General features: G+C 42.5%; 1 protein-coding gene and 1 pseudogene across 1 annotated transcript; both read left to right on the top strand.

Annotated features, from left to right (window-relative positions):
* Positions 1 to 367: 367 nt before the first annotated feature.
* On the top strand, positions 368 to 11400 carry Cabp5 (calcium binding protein 5). The gene is made up of 6 exons (XM_004672796.2): positions 368 to 430; positions 1981 to 2011; positions 3102 to 3245; positions 4562 to 4671; positions 10854 to 11001; positions 11375 to 11400. The coding sequence occupies exons 1-6, from the start codon at positions 368 to 370 to the stop codon at positions 11398 to 11400; spliced, it is 522 nt and encodes a 173-aa protein (XP_004672853.1).
* A 2273-nt stretch (positions 11401 to 13673) lies between these two features.
* Positions 13674 to 13996, top strand: LOC123454807 (annotated as a pseudogene).
* Positions 13997 to 15242: the final 1246 nt, after the last annotated feature.

The raw sequence follows: 15242 nt of genomic DNA, 5'->3' as shown, positions 1-15242 counted from the left end.
CCAGGCTTAGAGTAAGCACTCAACATGCTTATTGGAACATCAAATGAACAGAGAGTCATTCTGTTCTCTAATCCTCATTTCAAAATGTGCTCTCCAATTCCAATTCTGGGGATAAAAGTCTCAGAGCCCCAGACTGGCTCTCTGGAAAGGCAGGAGCAGTTCTGATCTCCCCTCAGAGCCTGGATAGAGATTTCCCACCCATCTGTCACAGCTCTGACACATACAGACTGAGGGAAAGGCCAAGAGAAGCAGGAAGAGTCGGCAAAGGATTGTGCCCATCAGTAAGAGGCTGGGGTTGCTCACAGCAAGGGAGCAAGAAGGAGGGGCCACCTTGACATCAGAGCCTGGTGAGCTCTACCTGCCCTCCATGCAGTTTCCTATGGGCCCTGCGTGCATCTTCTTGAGAAAGGGCATTGCTGAGAAACAACGGGTGAGGTGGGGATGATGGGGAAGGGTGGTGGGCAGGGTAATGGGATCTGGGAAATGGGAGCATGGTAGTATTATGGAATAAGGGGGCAGGTGGAGCTCACATGAACTGAGAAAGTAAAGGAGCCCTGGCAGCATGGTGTGGGTGTGAATGCCAGTGAGCAGAAGTTGGGTGTAAAAGGGGTGGTGAAACAAGAGGAAAGTAAATGGGAGATGGACTGGTGTCATGGCTCAGACTGCCACTCTTTTATATGGACACTTGGTGGTGGTGGCAATGATATGATATGGTATGATAGCGACAATGTTTTCAACAATAGATGCCATTTGTTAAGTCCTTGCTATGTGACTAACCCTGTGCACAAGGCCTTACATTTCTGATGCCATTTAACCATTAAAACAATTCATGAAGTTGGGGAAAGAAAGACAAAGGAAGGGAAAGAAATATAAGAAAGGAAGGGAAAGGAAGAAGTGAAAGGAAGGGATTATATGAAAGCATAATAACAGTGAGAAGTTGCAGGAAGTGCTTCAATAACAGGGGTGATATGGGGTAACTTTCCAAGATGCCATGCTGGGTACCCAATCCTGACCCTTCGCATGTGTGCAGGACTGGGTAGGGCCACAGTGCTTAGAAATTCTCAGAGGTTTTAGGATCTGGTCGTCCTGCATTGAATACCCTGCTTGGACATGTGTGAACACTGATCCCACACAAAGGGATCATAACCCTTGGGAAGGAGCAATGAAGTTTGTGGGAAAAGTGTGGGTTTGGGTAGAAAGATTTTCAATCTGGGAGTCAGGAGACTTGAATCCTAATCCCATCCCTGTGTCTGACCTGCTGAGTGACCTCAATGGAATGTATGTGTCATGAAAGCAGAAGGAACATTATTTATGGGAGGAAGGGGTACAGCAAGATGTTGGGGGGAGGTGGGAGGAAGCAATGAGAATGAAGTATATTGGTATAGGTACATGAAAATGTCACAGTCAAACCAATATATTTGTATCCGAACAAAAATTCATTTTTAAAAAGAGGGAAATGATAAATTATTTTATTCTTTGAGAAGGGATCTACCATTTATGAGACATGTGACCCTTGGCAGCTTCGTTAACCTCTCTGCACTTTATGGGTAATGTTGAAGTAATATTTGGACCTCCTTCATTGAGTGGTTCTGAGGTTTAAATGAAAGAGCCTGGCACAGTCAGCCCTCTGAACGTATTAGATGGGTTACCGTGTTTTGCTTTCTTCATCTATACTGGTGGCCCAGACCTCAGGGAGTTTAACACCTTTTCTTCAGAACAACTTGACAAGTGTCTGTTTGGGGAAGGTAGAAGGGGGATGCCCAGATGCCAGTATGAGAGAGGTGAAATGAGGGGGCATAGCGAAAAGGCTGAGTGGCGAAGAGCTGTGGAATGGCAGTTAAGAGATGGATGGAGGGAGGCGAGGGATAGAGAGAGTGGGAAGGAATAGCAGGGGCTGTAGAGAACTACAAGTTGGTTTGGAGAAGTGGATGCTGGGTAGTGGGCTCTCTTCCAATTCCCTCTGCTTGCATTCAATTTCAGGAAAGACCCCTGGGGCAGGATGAGATCGAAGGTAATTCCTCCTCCCCTAAGTGCTTGCTCATGGCCATCTATCTGCTTAACCTGCTCTCCTTCCTTTCCTAATGTATAAATTCCTTCATGGTAAAAAGTGCACATCTCTGTTTCTACCTGCTCAAGTGTGATTTTGGATGGTCCACACTTAGAGCATTTTGAGTTCTGCTCCTCATGTACTTAGAATGTGTCTCCAAAACTTGCAAATAACATATGTTTTAGAAGAAATAAAAATTATTGTTTTCTGAGTGGTTTAAAAAATATTTTCATTTATTTATTGGAGAGAGACAGAGAAGGAGGGAGAGATTGAGAGAGAGCATGAGTGAGCGCCAGGGCCTCCAGTCACTGCAAATGAACTCCAGATACATGTACCACCTTGTATATCTGGCTTATGTGGGTACTGGGGAATTGAACCTCAGTCTTTAGGCTTCTTAGAAAAGTACCTTAACCACCAAGCCATTTCTCCAGGCCCTTCTCAGTGGTTTTGAGTTTTTTCCATAACATCACTCAAAGACTTCGAAGATGTTAGTGCTCTTGGGAACCATTCCTCTTGCTAATACATTTTACACATTCCTTCTTCTGGAAATGTTTGGCTTTAAAATAAATACTCACCATTGTGGAATATTTAGTTAGCATCATTGATAGTTTTTTTTTTCTTTTTGGCAATTTCATGCATGTGTAGAATAGAATGCACTTTGACCCCTCCTACTTAACCTTTCTTACCCTTTTGATTCCCACAAATCCTTTCTTTCCCCATTAGATTCTCATGCTTCTATAACACCTTGTTTATTATTATTATTATTTTAATATTTATCATATTATTAACAAGATGTTTTGTATGGATGTATCATGTTTTGTTACCCTCTTTTCCCTTGACCCATGATGTAAATTGGGGTTGCTTGCATAGTCGGGGATGGGAGGTTATTTACTGGAGAATGGGCAATCCCTCTAAAGGGCATGACTTCTACTCTCCCAGAACCCATCAGTTTCTGCCATGCACCCTGTGTGGCGTGGACTCAGTTCTGAATGATGCCACTATTCCCCGTTCACTGTTTCTAGTCTCCCCAAAGTTCATTTCTCTTAACTTTTAGAGCTCCGGGAAGCATTTCTTGAGTTTGACAAGGATCGAGATGGGTTCATCTCCTATAAGGACCTGGGGAATCTCATGAGGACGATGGGTTACATGCCCACAGAGATGGAGCTGACTGAGCTGGGCCAGCAAATACGCATGAACCGTGAGACCAGGGGAAGGGAGAAATACCTGGTGTTGGGAGAGCTGGAAGGGTGGAATTGGGAAGAACGTGCACATTGAGAGAAGATCTGGGAATATAAAGATGGTCAGGGCAACAAGAGGTCCAGAAACAAGCAGTTCAGACTGCACTTGGGCAGCTCCATTTGAAGTGATTGGGAACATGGTTTCTAGAGATCTTGGTGTACGCATCAGTTCCTTATTTATTCATAATAAATAATTGAAGCTTGTGAATAGTTGAGTTTGCCTCTACTCTTGAATATCAGTTTCCTTGTTTGTTAAGTAAGATGTGATTGCTCTGTGCCTCGTGGTGCTATAGAAAGGAAAGGGTAAAGACACTCATCAGGTAAAGTCAGCCTCCAGTGAATTCTTCCTGAATGTAGGGCTTTACTGTCACCACTGAGTATCATCACTGGGTGCTTAGCAGTAGGGACCATATTAAATGTTAGATATAAAACTGATGAAGAGCCCTGCAAAAAGGATGGATTGTAACATGTAACCCAAAGTAGATTTCATAATTGAAGGTGGAAGTAAGTTACTGTTGGATTTGCTTCTGAGTATGTCACTGGACTAACTAGCAAGGTTGAACTCATTGTGGTAATAGTGCACTCAGTCCTCTGTATCTGCTCATTCCACATCTGCTGATTCGTCTAAGCATTAACGGGAAAATGTTTGGGAAAATCATGCCTGTACAAGATATGTACCGATTTTTTCTTCTCATAATTTCCTTAGTAATATAGTTGTAGCAGTTACCTTCTCTTTGCACCTAATGGCGGGGGGGGCATTTCATTCAAACAACCACAATAGAATAGCAACTTTTTCCAGAGCATTTTCATTGTAGCAGATTATAGATAATTGAGAGATGATTTAAAGTATATAGGACAATAACTATATGGGACATGTAAATACTATGCCATTTTGTAAAAAGGACTTGAACATCCATATTTTGTTATGCTAGAGTGTCCTCACCAGTGGATATCAAAGGATGGCTATAATGACATTTGGAAGAGACCTATTTCATATTTAAATGTGTACTCCCCCCACACTGTGCTATATATGAGGAAATATAGGCATTAATCCATTAAGGGATTTGCTGAAGATCACATAGTTATTCACACCAGGAACACCCTTGGCCACTCAGCTCAGGTTAAGGGACACAAGGGCATGAGCTGGATAAATAACAATAAGGTTAAAGAATGTGGGAAGATAGGAGCTGACCTATTTCTGCCTTGAAGGGCAAAGTGAAAGTATAGAAGGTTGGCGTTTATGAAATCCCACTCACCACGCCCCTTTTGCCCTCAGTTGGTGGTCGTGTGGACTTTGATGACTTTGTGGAGCTAATGACCCCAAAACTGCTTGCTGAGACTGCTGGGATGATTGGTGTCCAAGAGATGCGAGATGCCTTCAAGGAGGTGAGTCATGAGCTCTGTAGTGCAGGTGAGGGTGAGGGAAACTTCACAGGGCTATGATTACTCAGAATATGGACAAAACTCAGCAGATTAAACTTTGGGTCTAACTGTAATGGGAATGGATAGGGCAAGAAATAAGATATTAAACAATTGCTTGCAATGGACCAGAGACTCTCATATTCACCCAATTTAACATTCACAAATGATATTAGAATCAAACAGTCATTTATCCCCATTATGCCAAAGAAGACCCTGAGGCTCAAAGACATTACAAATACCATTCAAGATCCTTTGTTCTCTAAAGCCAAAAATCTTGGTTCCTATACAAAAGGAAGGGGGATATCTAAGAATTTGAGGTTTCCAGAAATTATCTAAAAAAAAAAATCTGGTTTAATCCACTTGCTATAGACATACTTAAAAACAAGAACCTAGACTTGGGAACATAAGAAGCCAGCTTTCAATTACACAAGGTAAAAACAAAAGAGGGTAATTTGGGAATCATATCAAAATACAGTGTATGAAATATCAAAAATAGAAAAAAGAAACAGATAGTATATGTTTGCTTGGTTATGGCGCTACCTTCATAGGTTTTGTCAACCCTTGTCATATATATATGTATATAAGTATATGTATGTGTGTGTGTATATATATATATATATATGTATATATATATATATATATATATATGTATATTTGAAAACGCCAGAAGGAATGGTACCTAATATATATATATGTATGTATGTATATTTGAAAACGCCAGAAGGAATGGTACCTAAATCTCAGTATGCCAACTAAAACAATAGAAGTTAAATTTAAAAGTATATTAACCCCTTCCCCCAAAACAACATAGTATTTGAAGGCAAAGACTTTGGAGCCAGATAAACATGGACACAAATCCAAGGAGCTCTTGACCTACTAATTGTGTAGTATTATCTCCTAGTTTCACATCAAGATTGACTGGTACATCATCCAATAGTAGCCACTGACCATGCTGGGCAACTAAGCCTTTGAAATGTGGTTGGGAAAATGATTTTTTAATTCTGTTTCATTTCAAATGGATTTCATTTAAGTTGCTTAATTAATTTTCATTTATATTCAAGTGACAGCCTGAGCGCTGCAATAAAGATCATTCAAATTTTGAAATGAATATTTCCAATATGATGATGCATGCCTGTAATTACAGATAGTTAGGAGGCTAAGGTGGGAAAATGACTGACAAGGGAAGCCTTGTCTTAAGGTAAAAATTTAAAACGACCAATGGTGCGGTTCAGTGACAAAACTCTCGTCTAGCATATCCAAAGCTCTATATTCTGCCTCAAGTACCACAAAAATTAATATTTTATTCAATTGCTGGAAAACTTTCCTTTGGAAAGACTTGGGTATGAGAATATACTTTTTTAATTATAAATTTCATGGCAAAACTTAAATGCTAATCAAGTATTTATGCTAAAAATTTAGAGTATGAGTTGACAAGTTCTGTAAGTATAAATATATAGTGGGCTAAGGCTGGGTATTTTACTATATATGTAGAAGTCTATGTCAAGTATGTTACCAAAGTATTTTAAGTGCAAATCATGCACTTACAGTACTGTCTTATGAAAACCAGTGTGTATGTAATGTGCATTTGCACAGTTTATTAATACTTTTCAAATTAGGTGCAAGCTGAAATGTTTGAATATAGTAGGTTAACTAAAATTGATCATTAAAAATTAACTTTATATGCTCATTGTAGAGTGTATATGTTGCAGATTTAAGCCAGGATTTTACATGAGCACTCACAAATGAACTGCATGTACCTTCAGCTCCTATATTTTAAATGTATTTACTAAAAAATGAGCATTATTAGCCATGAGATTCACATTTTGTTTTCTGCCAGGCATAGCTGCTCCAGGAAAGCATGCTTTGGGGAGTAAGCTGTAAGCACAATATTGCAGGACAGGAAGATGGGTGGAAGAGCGATAAGTGCAATGCCTGTGAGACCAGGAGACTGACCAGAAACAGACCAGATCTCCAGGGGTTGGAGACATAGCTCTGTGGGGGGCTGCTTAGTGTAGAATCCACCAGTGAGGGCCTGGGGCATGGCTCAGAGGTAGAGCACTTGTCTAGATCCACAGTGAGGGGCTGGGGGCGTGGCTCAGAGGTGGAGCACTTGTCTAGATCCACAGTGAGGGGCTGGAGGCGTGGCTCAGAGGTAGAGCACTTGTCTAGAATCCACAGTGAGGAGCTGGGGCTGTGGCTCAGAGGTAGAGCACTTGTCTAGATCCACAGTGAGGGGCTGGGGGCGTGGCTCAGAGGTAGAGCACTTGTCTAGAACCCACAGTGAGGGGCTGGGGGTGTGGCTCAGAGGTAGAGCACTTGTCTGGAACCCACAGTGAGGGGCTGGGGCGTGGCTCAGAGGTAGAGCACTTGTCTAGAGTCCACAGTGAGGGGCTGGGGGCGTGGCTTAGAGGTAGAGCACTTGTCTAGAACCCACAGTGAGGGGCTGGGGGCGTGGCTCAGAGGTAGAGCACTTGTCTAGGATCCACAGTGAGGGGCTGGGGCGTGGCTCAGAGGTAGAGCACTTGTCTAGAATCTACAGTGAGGGTCTGGGGGCATGGCTCAGAGGTAGAGCACCTGTCTAGAACCCATAGTGAGGGTCTGGGGGTGTGGCACAGAGGTAGAGCACTGGTCTCAGATTGACCAGTGAGGGGCTGGGGACATGGTTTCTAGTTTCATGACTTTTACAGGTCCATGAATACACACACACACACACACACACGTATGCAAAAACATTTAAATCTGCATTCTGCATATGAGAGAAAACATTACTATTTGTAACTGAGTCTCGCTTATCTCACTTAACAAAACTTCCATCCATTTTCCTGCAAGAATAATTATTTCATGTTTCTTTTTCTTTTTCTTTTTCTTTTTTTTTCTTTTTATTCTTTTTGGTTTTTCGAGGTTGGGTTTTAGTCCAGCCCAGGCTAACCTGGAATTCACTACATAGTGTCAGGGGAACCTTGAACTCACAGTGTTCCTCCTATCTGTGCCACCCAAGTGCTAGGATTAAGGCATGTGCCATCACATCTGGCTTTTTCATGTTTCTTTATGATTGAATAAATAATTTACCACCTTTTATTTGTCCATTCATGTGGGGATGATCATCCATACTGTTTCCATTACCTGTTGTGAACAGTACAGCAATAGAAATGGATACACAGGTATTTCTGTGATAGGACTAGAGAGTTTCAGCTGTGTACCCAGGAGTGGTACAGCTGGATCAAGTGGTAGTTCTGTTTTCAGTTTTGTGAGACACCTCCACACTTATTTCTTTAGTGGTTGTGTCAGGTCACACTCCCACTAACAGTGAATGATGGTTCCTCTCTCCCTAGATCTTTATCACCATTTATTGTCATTGTTTTTTCTTAAGTCTGGTCATTTTTTATTGTACTGGGATAGAATCCCAGTGCCTTTTAATTTTGATCAACATAGAACAGTTCAAAAATTGATAGCATCCTTGTGTTTCTCTGTGCCATTATAATATTGGTTTATGTGCTGCTGAAGCAAGTGCAAAACCTACTTTATATTTTAGATGTACAGAAATATGAAGCCCTGGTGTATAGAAAGCTGAGTCCAGGAGTACCAGAGTGGGAGTCAGACCCGTGAGAACAATCCAGACAAGAGGTGACAGCCACGTGAGTCAGCTTAGCTTCTGGAAAGCTAGAGAAGGATAACCCCTCCAGGTCTAATGCATTTTGAAGATAGAGCATAATTAATGAGGCTTTCTCGTAGACTTGTTAAAGATGTACAGTGAAAAACCCTTGGAGGAAGGTTATTGATTCAAATAATAAGTATTAAGTGCCTAGCATGTTAAAATACTTATCATGGGTCTGGCTTGTTCCACTTAGCCTCAATGTTGAAGTCATCCCCAACATATGGCAGAATTTCCTTCTTTTTTATTAAATATTTTATTTATTTATCTAACATATATATATATATGGAGAGAGAGAGAGAGAGAGAGAGATTGAGAGAGAATGGGTGTACCAGAGCCTGCAACCACTGCAGAGTCCAGAATCATGCCACCTTGTGCATCTGGCTATGTGGGTATTGGGGAATCAAACCTGGGTTCTAAGGCTTTCCTGGCAAGTGCTTTAACCAAATGCTAATCCATCTCTACATTCCTTCTTCTCTTTTAAGGGTGAATAGTATTTCACTTGGGTCTATGTGTCCAGAGAAGGAGAGATATTATATGATTCCATTTATATGATATTTCTAGAATAGCCAAGCTCATAGACATACAAGGCTGGTTGTGGAGTATAGAGGGGCAAGTGGATTGTTCAATGATTACTAAATTTTACTTCTGCAACATGAACAAGTTTCAGCAATCTGCTGTATCACAGAGCGCCTATGGTTAACAACACGTATTATGTCACATTAATTATTAGATACATAACGTTACCTCAGAATGCAAAATTTTAATATAAGTGCTTAAAAATTAAAGGGGGATGGGGAGGTGACTCAGTTGATCAAATGACTGCTGAGCAAACATAAGGATCTGAATAAGGATCCAGTCCCTATTACCCACATAAAATTTCAAGAGTGAATGGCAGTGCGCACCTGTAACCTCAGCACTGGGGAAGCAGAGACAAGAGGATCCCTCCACCTTGCTTGGATAGCTAAAGTGTTGAGCTCTGATCTCAGCAAGAGATCCTGTTTCAAAGGTGGAGAGTGATAGAGGAAGATACCTAATGCTGAACTATGATCTCCACATGCACCGCACACATGTGCACCTGCATGCATTTGAATGTATACACACACACACACAGAGAGAGAGAGAGAGAGAGAGAGAGAGACAGAGAGACAGAGAGAGATCTGAAGAGGGTACACTTCATGTTAAGTGCAACACCCTCCCTGGGATTTAAGTGCTAAGTGTTCTTACCACAACACAACATAGAAGACACATCAAAGCTAATATGCACAAGGAAAGCCTTGGAGGTGGTGGGCACATCTACTACACTGAATGTGGAGACGATTCCCCAGGTCTGAGCATGTATTCAAACTCATCAGATTGCATACAGCACATACTCATAACTTCTCATATATGAATTGTACCTCCAGATTGAGACCGATGCACTGCCTATGGCACCAAGTAGTTAACAAATTATAACTCAATAGAGCTATTTAAAAATAATAACAGCAGGGCTGGAGAGATGGATCAGCTACTGTGGTACTTGACTAGAAAGCCTAATGACCTGAGTTCAGTTTTCCAAAACCCATGTAAAGCCAGATGCACAAAGTGGTGCATGTGTCTGCAGTTTGTTGAGTTTGTTTGCAGTGGCAAGAAGCCCTGGTGTGCCCATTCTCTCTTTTTTTCATTCTCTCTCAAATAAAATAAAATTAAAAGTGAACATGATATTTGGAAGTATGGGTATTCTGTTGGCATCATCGTCTCACTTAAGAATTTGCATGGCATACCCACTTTCATTTGAAGTCATTATTTAGATGGTATTGAATATTCTATGATGATAAAATTTAATTTCTTAAATGGGCATGCTAGTGCATGCCTTTAATCCCAGCACTTGGGAGGCAGAGGTAGGAGGATCGCCATGAGTTCAAGGCCACCCTGAGACTACAGAGTGAATCCCAGGTCAGCCTGAGCTACAGTGAGACCCTACCTCAAAAAACCAAGAAAATAATAATTTCTTAAAATTAATAATAATGATAGGGCTGAAGAGATGGCTCAGCTGTTAAGGTGCTTGACTGCAAGGCCTAATGACCTTAGTTTCATTCCCCAATACCCAGATGCATGAAGTGACACATGTATCAGGAGTGCATTTGCAGTGGCACCCATTCTCCCTCTCTCTCCTTGCCAGGGCATTGTGGCATATACCTTTAATCCCAGCACTGGGAAAGCAGAGGTAGGAGTATCGCTGTGAGCTTTAGGCCAGCCTGAGACTACATAATGAATTCCAGGTCAGCCTGGGATAGAGTGAGACAGTACCTCAAAAACAAAACAAAACAAAAAAAAAATAATGATAGATTAAGTTTAAAGGAAACCTTGTCCTCAGGGGTCTGACATTCCAGTGGACGAGGTGTCCAAAGCTCTTAGCTTTGCTCTTGACCTCGAGTGAGTGTCACAACCAGCACGGTCCATCACAGAGGCATCACGCCAGCACTGCTGATCCCGTCCCTTTGCTGCTCTGTAGTTTGATGCCAATGGGGATGGCGAGATCACACTGGCGGAGCTACAGCAGGCCATGCAGAGGCTTCTCGGGGAGAAGCTCACACCCCGAGAGATCTCCGAGGTGGTCCAGGAGGCTGACATCAATGGGGACGGCACCGTTGACTTTGAAGGTGAGGACTATACTTCCAAACCCCTGTGTCATATTCTGAGTAACCCACATCTCATTCTTTTCAGCTATGCACTTGGAGGTGGGGGAGGGGTTGGAACTGTTCATGAAAAGGCTATCTGATCCCATCATTCCAGAGAACTCATTGTTTCTCACTCCTATGGAACCCCTTGTCCCAAGAGTTCTTTCCCACCCATTCTCAGAACTCATTGTCACCTCTCGCCGCCCTTCTGAATTCATTGGTCACCTGGGGTCATAGGAACAAAGCGTACCATTTTCCCCCAAATTAATATCACTGCCTGGAACATAAGAGGGGCTTAAAAAAGTGATGTCAGTTGCTTTTTCAGAGACATCTCATGGGGCAATTTTCTTTGCAGAGTTTGTGAAGATGATGTCTCGTTGAAGAAGGCACGGAAGCCTGGATGCCCTCCGCTTAGTGGACACGGGACACTTGTAGAGGACTGAATCCCCAGGAGACCTAAAGGACGAGGACGCCAGGGTGGGGGCTGAGGTTTGCCACGGCACTGACTGAGGTTAGGCAAGAAGCACTAGCTCTTTTGGAGGGAGGCAGAGGCATCAATAGAAGCAAACTTAGCAGAGATAGGGTCTGCATATAAATATGAAAGGCACTAAGGTTCATGCTATTTCCTTCTCATAGTCCTAAATGCCTGTGACCTCCCCATTCTTTTCCCCAGTTTCCCTGTGTGGACAGACTGTGGGGAACTTTTTGATAGTGTGATGGGGAACCTAAACCTTTCAAAAGTTCCAAGCACAGCCTACACTTCCCCTGGTGGCTTCAGCTTCAGGTTCCCTGGTTCCTTCTCTTGGAAAGAGGGTGCTCCCTCTGCCATGGGTTAGAAACATATGTCCTGACAAGGCTCAGCCTGGAAAAGCCTCATGAAGGAGGCACTCAAGGTGACTCTTCCTCATTTCCTGGAAGCATGATCAATCAATTTATCTATCTATCTACCTATCTATCTATTTATCTATCTATCAATCAATCATCTATCTATCTCTCTATATCTATCTATCTATCTATCTATCTATCTATCTATCTATCTATCTATCTATCTATCATCTATCTATCTAATTCTTACCCCCGTGGTTGCCCACATGCCTCTCTTGGTGTAAGGTACTCCAGGGGAACTGAATTAAATCACAAATCTGGATTATTGAGGTTTAGAGCAATCTGATCCCTGGGGAAATTAATCCCTTACCAAATATCATGATGGAGACAGAGAGAGGAAATATCCCCCTATGCCCAGCTCAGCCAGGTAGCTCTGAAAGTCCTCTGCCCCAGGCCACTGCCCTGTGCTGCTCTGGGCAAGCTTCTGTCGTAGGTGGCATCAGGCCCAGCCCCTCACATGAGAATAGGTATCTTGTCTGTGAAGCAGACCATTACACCTCGCCTCCTGAGAGCAGCGTACTTCAGCCACTCGTAGGTCTTCAAAACAAAGATCGCACTCCATGTCTTCCTCCAGGTATTTCTGGCTTTGAAGCCCATTAGGTAGAATTATAGAATGGGTCATCTAACTCAACAGCCTCCATCTATACAATTGTAATAAAACAAAAATGTGACAATAATATATTTCCTACCCTCTTACCTGCGAGTCACTCCATTTTTGTCACACATCACTATTCTGGGACCACTTTATTTATTTTTAATAAATATTTTGAACTGATAGGATCTCCTACTTGGTAGGCATGTGCTCTACCACAGAACTACATCCCAGTCTCTCCTTCACTTTGAAGCCTCATAACCCCTCATTCCTTCTTACTTCCTTCTCTTTCCTTTCCTTTCCTCCACACTTTGTATCGCCAAACACTGATAATGTATTCAGTATTTGTGGTACGTAAGGCACTGTTCCAATCACGGGGCTTAAAATAATGAATAAAATAAAGGATCTCCTGAGCACCAGGAATCTGCATCATGATAGGAGGAGAAAGCCAAGAAACAACGTAAATAAATATAATAGTGTTGCATGGCTTTTACTGGAGAGACGTGGACAGATGTCTTTTCACACCAGACAGGGCACTTAATGTATGACAGACCAAAGAAACAATTCTACCCAAATCTAGCTCAGTGAACCAGTGAGTGAGTTTATCGGGGTTACTTACAGAGCATGGATGAAGGCTTACTTACAATAGCATAGGTGACCCAATGGCAGCTACATCACCAAAGAGCCCACCTCAGCACAGATGACAACTCTGCAGGTAGCTCCTTCTGATTACATTCTCCCCCAGCAATAAACTGTCTATATAATCTTGGGGGGCAGGGTCTCATGAAGCGTACAACATTCTGAGCTTCATGAGCAAAAGAACACCAGATTCCCGAAGGCCCATATGCCCTCAAGGCTATCTGTGTTCTGATGCTAGCCTAATTTCTCTACTTTCTCACCTATGAAGATGTGACGGATGCTTACAGCTTCTGCCACTGTGAATTGAGCCATTCCGACTGCCAGGTCTTCCCTACCATGGCGGACCTTCATTCCCTAAAATTGTGGGATAAACCCTCCTTCTCTTAGGTTGTCACTATTACTCATTCTATCGTAAGGACAAGAAAAGCAGCCGATACAAGACCCAACGACCTAACTGCCAAATTGCCTCTGCACATTTGACTTATTTTTTTCACTTAATAAAACAGAAAGTAGAGGTCCTGGGCGGACAGCTGGTGGGATGGAGGCGACCTCAGAGCAGCATTTGCAGGACACAATGAAGAATCCACCCATTGTTGGCGTCCTGTGCACAGATTCACAAGGACTCAATCTGGGCTGCCGTATGGCGCCCTGTCAGATGAGCAGGCTGGAGTGGCATCTGTTCTAGCCCAGCAAGCAGCTGAGCTAACATCTGACCCCACTGGCATCCCTGTGGTATGTCTAGAGTCAGATAATGGGAACATTATGATCCAGGAACACGATGGCATCACAGTGGCAGTGCACAAAGTGGCCTCTGGACGTCTCGTGCCAGTTTTCCAGCAGCCTGTTATAGGGACTCAATAATACCTGTGCTAATTATCTTGTAAAATTATTAAAGTTCTAGAATTTAGGCCATTTATTTGCTGTGCAGTGTTTATTTATATGATAACTTATTTATTTATATATATTATATGTTTTTATATATATTTTTATATATTACATATATTTATTTATATCTCCAGTCCCCCATCTCTCACCTTTATGGTAATAAATTTTGTGGGTGAGGGATCTGAAAGACTATAGTCCTACTGTGATGGAAAAAATAGGACAAAAAAGAAAGAGGAAAAGGAGGAGGAATGAAAATTTGCATCTGGACTGAGGGTACAATTATTGATGCATGCCATAGGCATTGGGAAGGACTTATTTGAGAAGTCTTGCAGTAAATTTTGAAGGCTGGGCATTAAGATATTCTTAGTCCCACCCATGGACTAGAGACCATTATAAACATTTTGTACTCTCCATCCAGAGACCCAGACCTGCTCTTTTCCCTTTCTGTTCAGAGAAGGTAACTCTTACCAACATCATTTCAGAACACTCACTAATTTGATCTCATCCAAAAGTCATGTGCACTGTAAGGACATACTCCTAAAGCCACCAGAGTTCCATACTTTTGATGGAGGGGTGGTGTAGTTTTGTTCACATATTGGTGAGTAATTCACGATACTTTTAGATTCCAGAAGTTGTAGGGTGATTAGATTAGGTGATCCATATATGGCCAGAGAGAAACTCTGCAGGCTGGGGAAGGTGAGCTGGCTCAGAAGGGAATCATAACAAGGAAAGGACAGATAGTACGAGTTCTGTGCAGGTAGCTGACGACTTATGCCCTGAAGTAGGGGGTGGGTACTAAATGCCAAGGGGAAAGAACGGAATACTGCACTGTTCTTGGTTACCTACTTCATGATGAAGATTATGGAGTATCGATGCAGTGACATGCCTTCTGGGAAGCCAGGACGGTTTAGATGATCTCTTTCCCATGTCCTTCCCTCCCTTCTCCTTCATCTTCTTTCTTTGTCTATAATATTATGCCACTCACCTTCTACCATACTGTACCCTTCCGTGTGCCACCAAAATATTTTCTGGTTGTGAAACTGGGTGTGGTGGCACCTCCTTTAATCCCAACACTTGGGAGGCAGAGGTCGGAGGATTGCCGTGAGTTCAAGGCCACCCAGAGGCTACAGAGTGAATTTCAGGTCAGTCTGAGCCAGAGTGAGGCCCTACCTCTAAAGACCAAAAAAAAAAAAAAAAAAAAAATCTGGTTGAACACCAAGGG

This window comes from Jaculus jaculus, chromosome 14 (assembly GCF_020740685.1).
Source record: "Jaculus jaculus isolate mJacJac1 chromosome 14, mJacJac1.mat.Y.cur, whole genome shotgun sequence".
Lineage (NCBI taxonomy): Eukaryota > Metazoa > Chordata > Mammalia > Rodentia > Dipodidae > Jaculus > Jaculus jaculus.
This window is presented reverse-complemented; position numbering and strand designations above follow the sequence as displayed.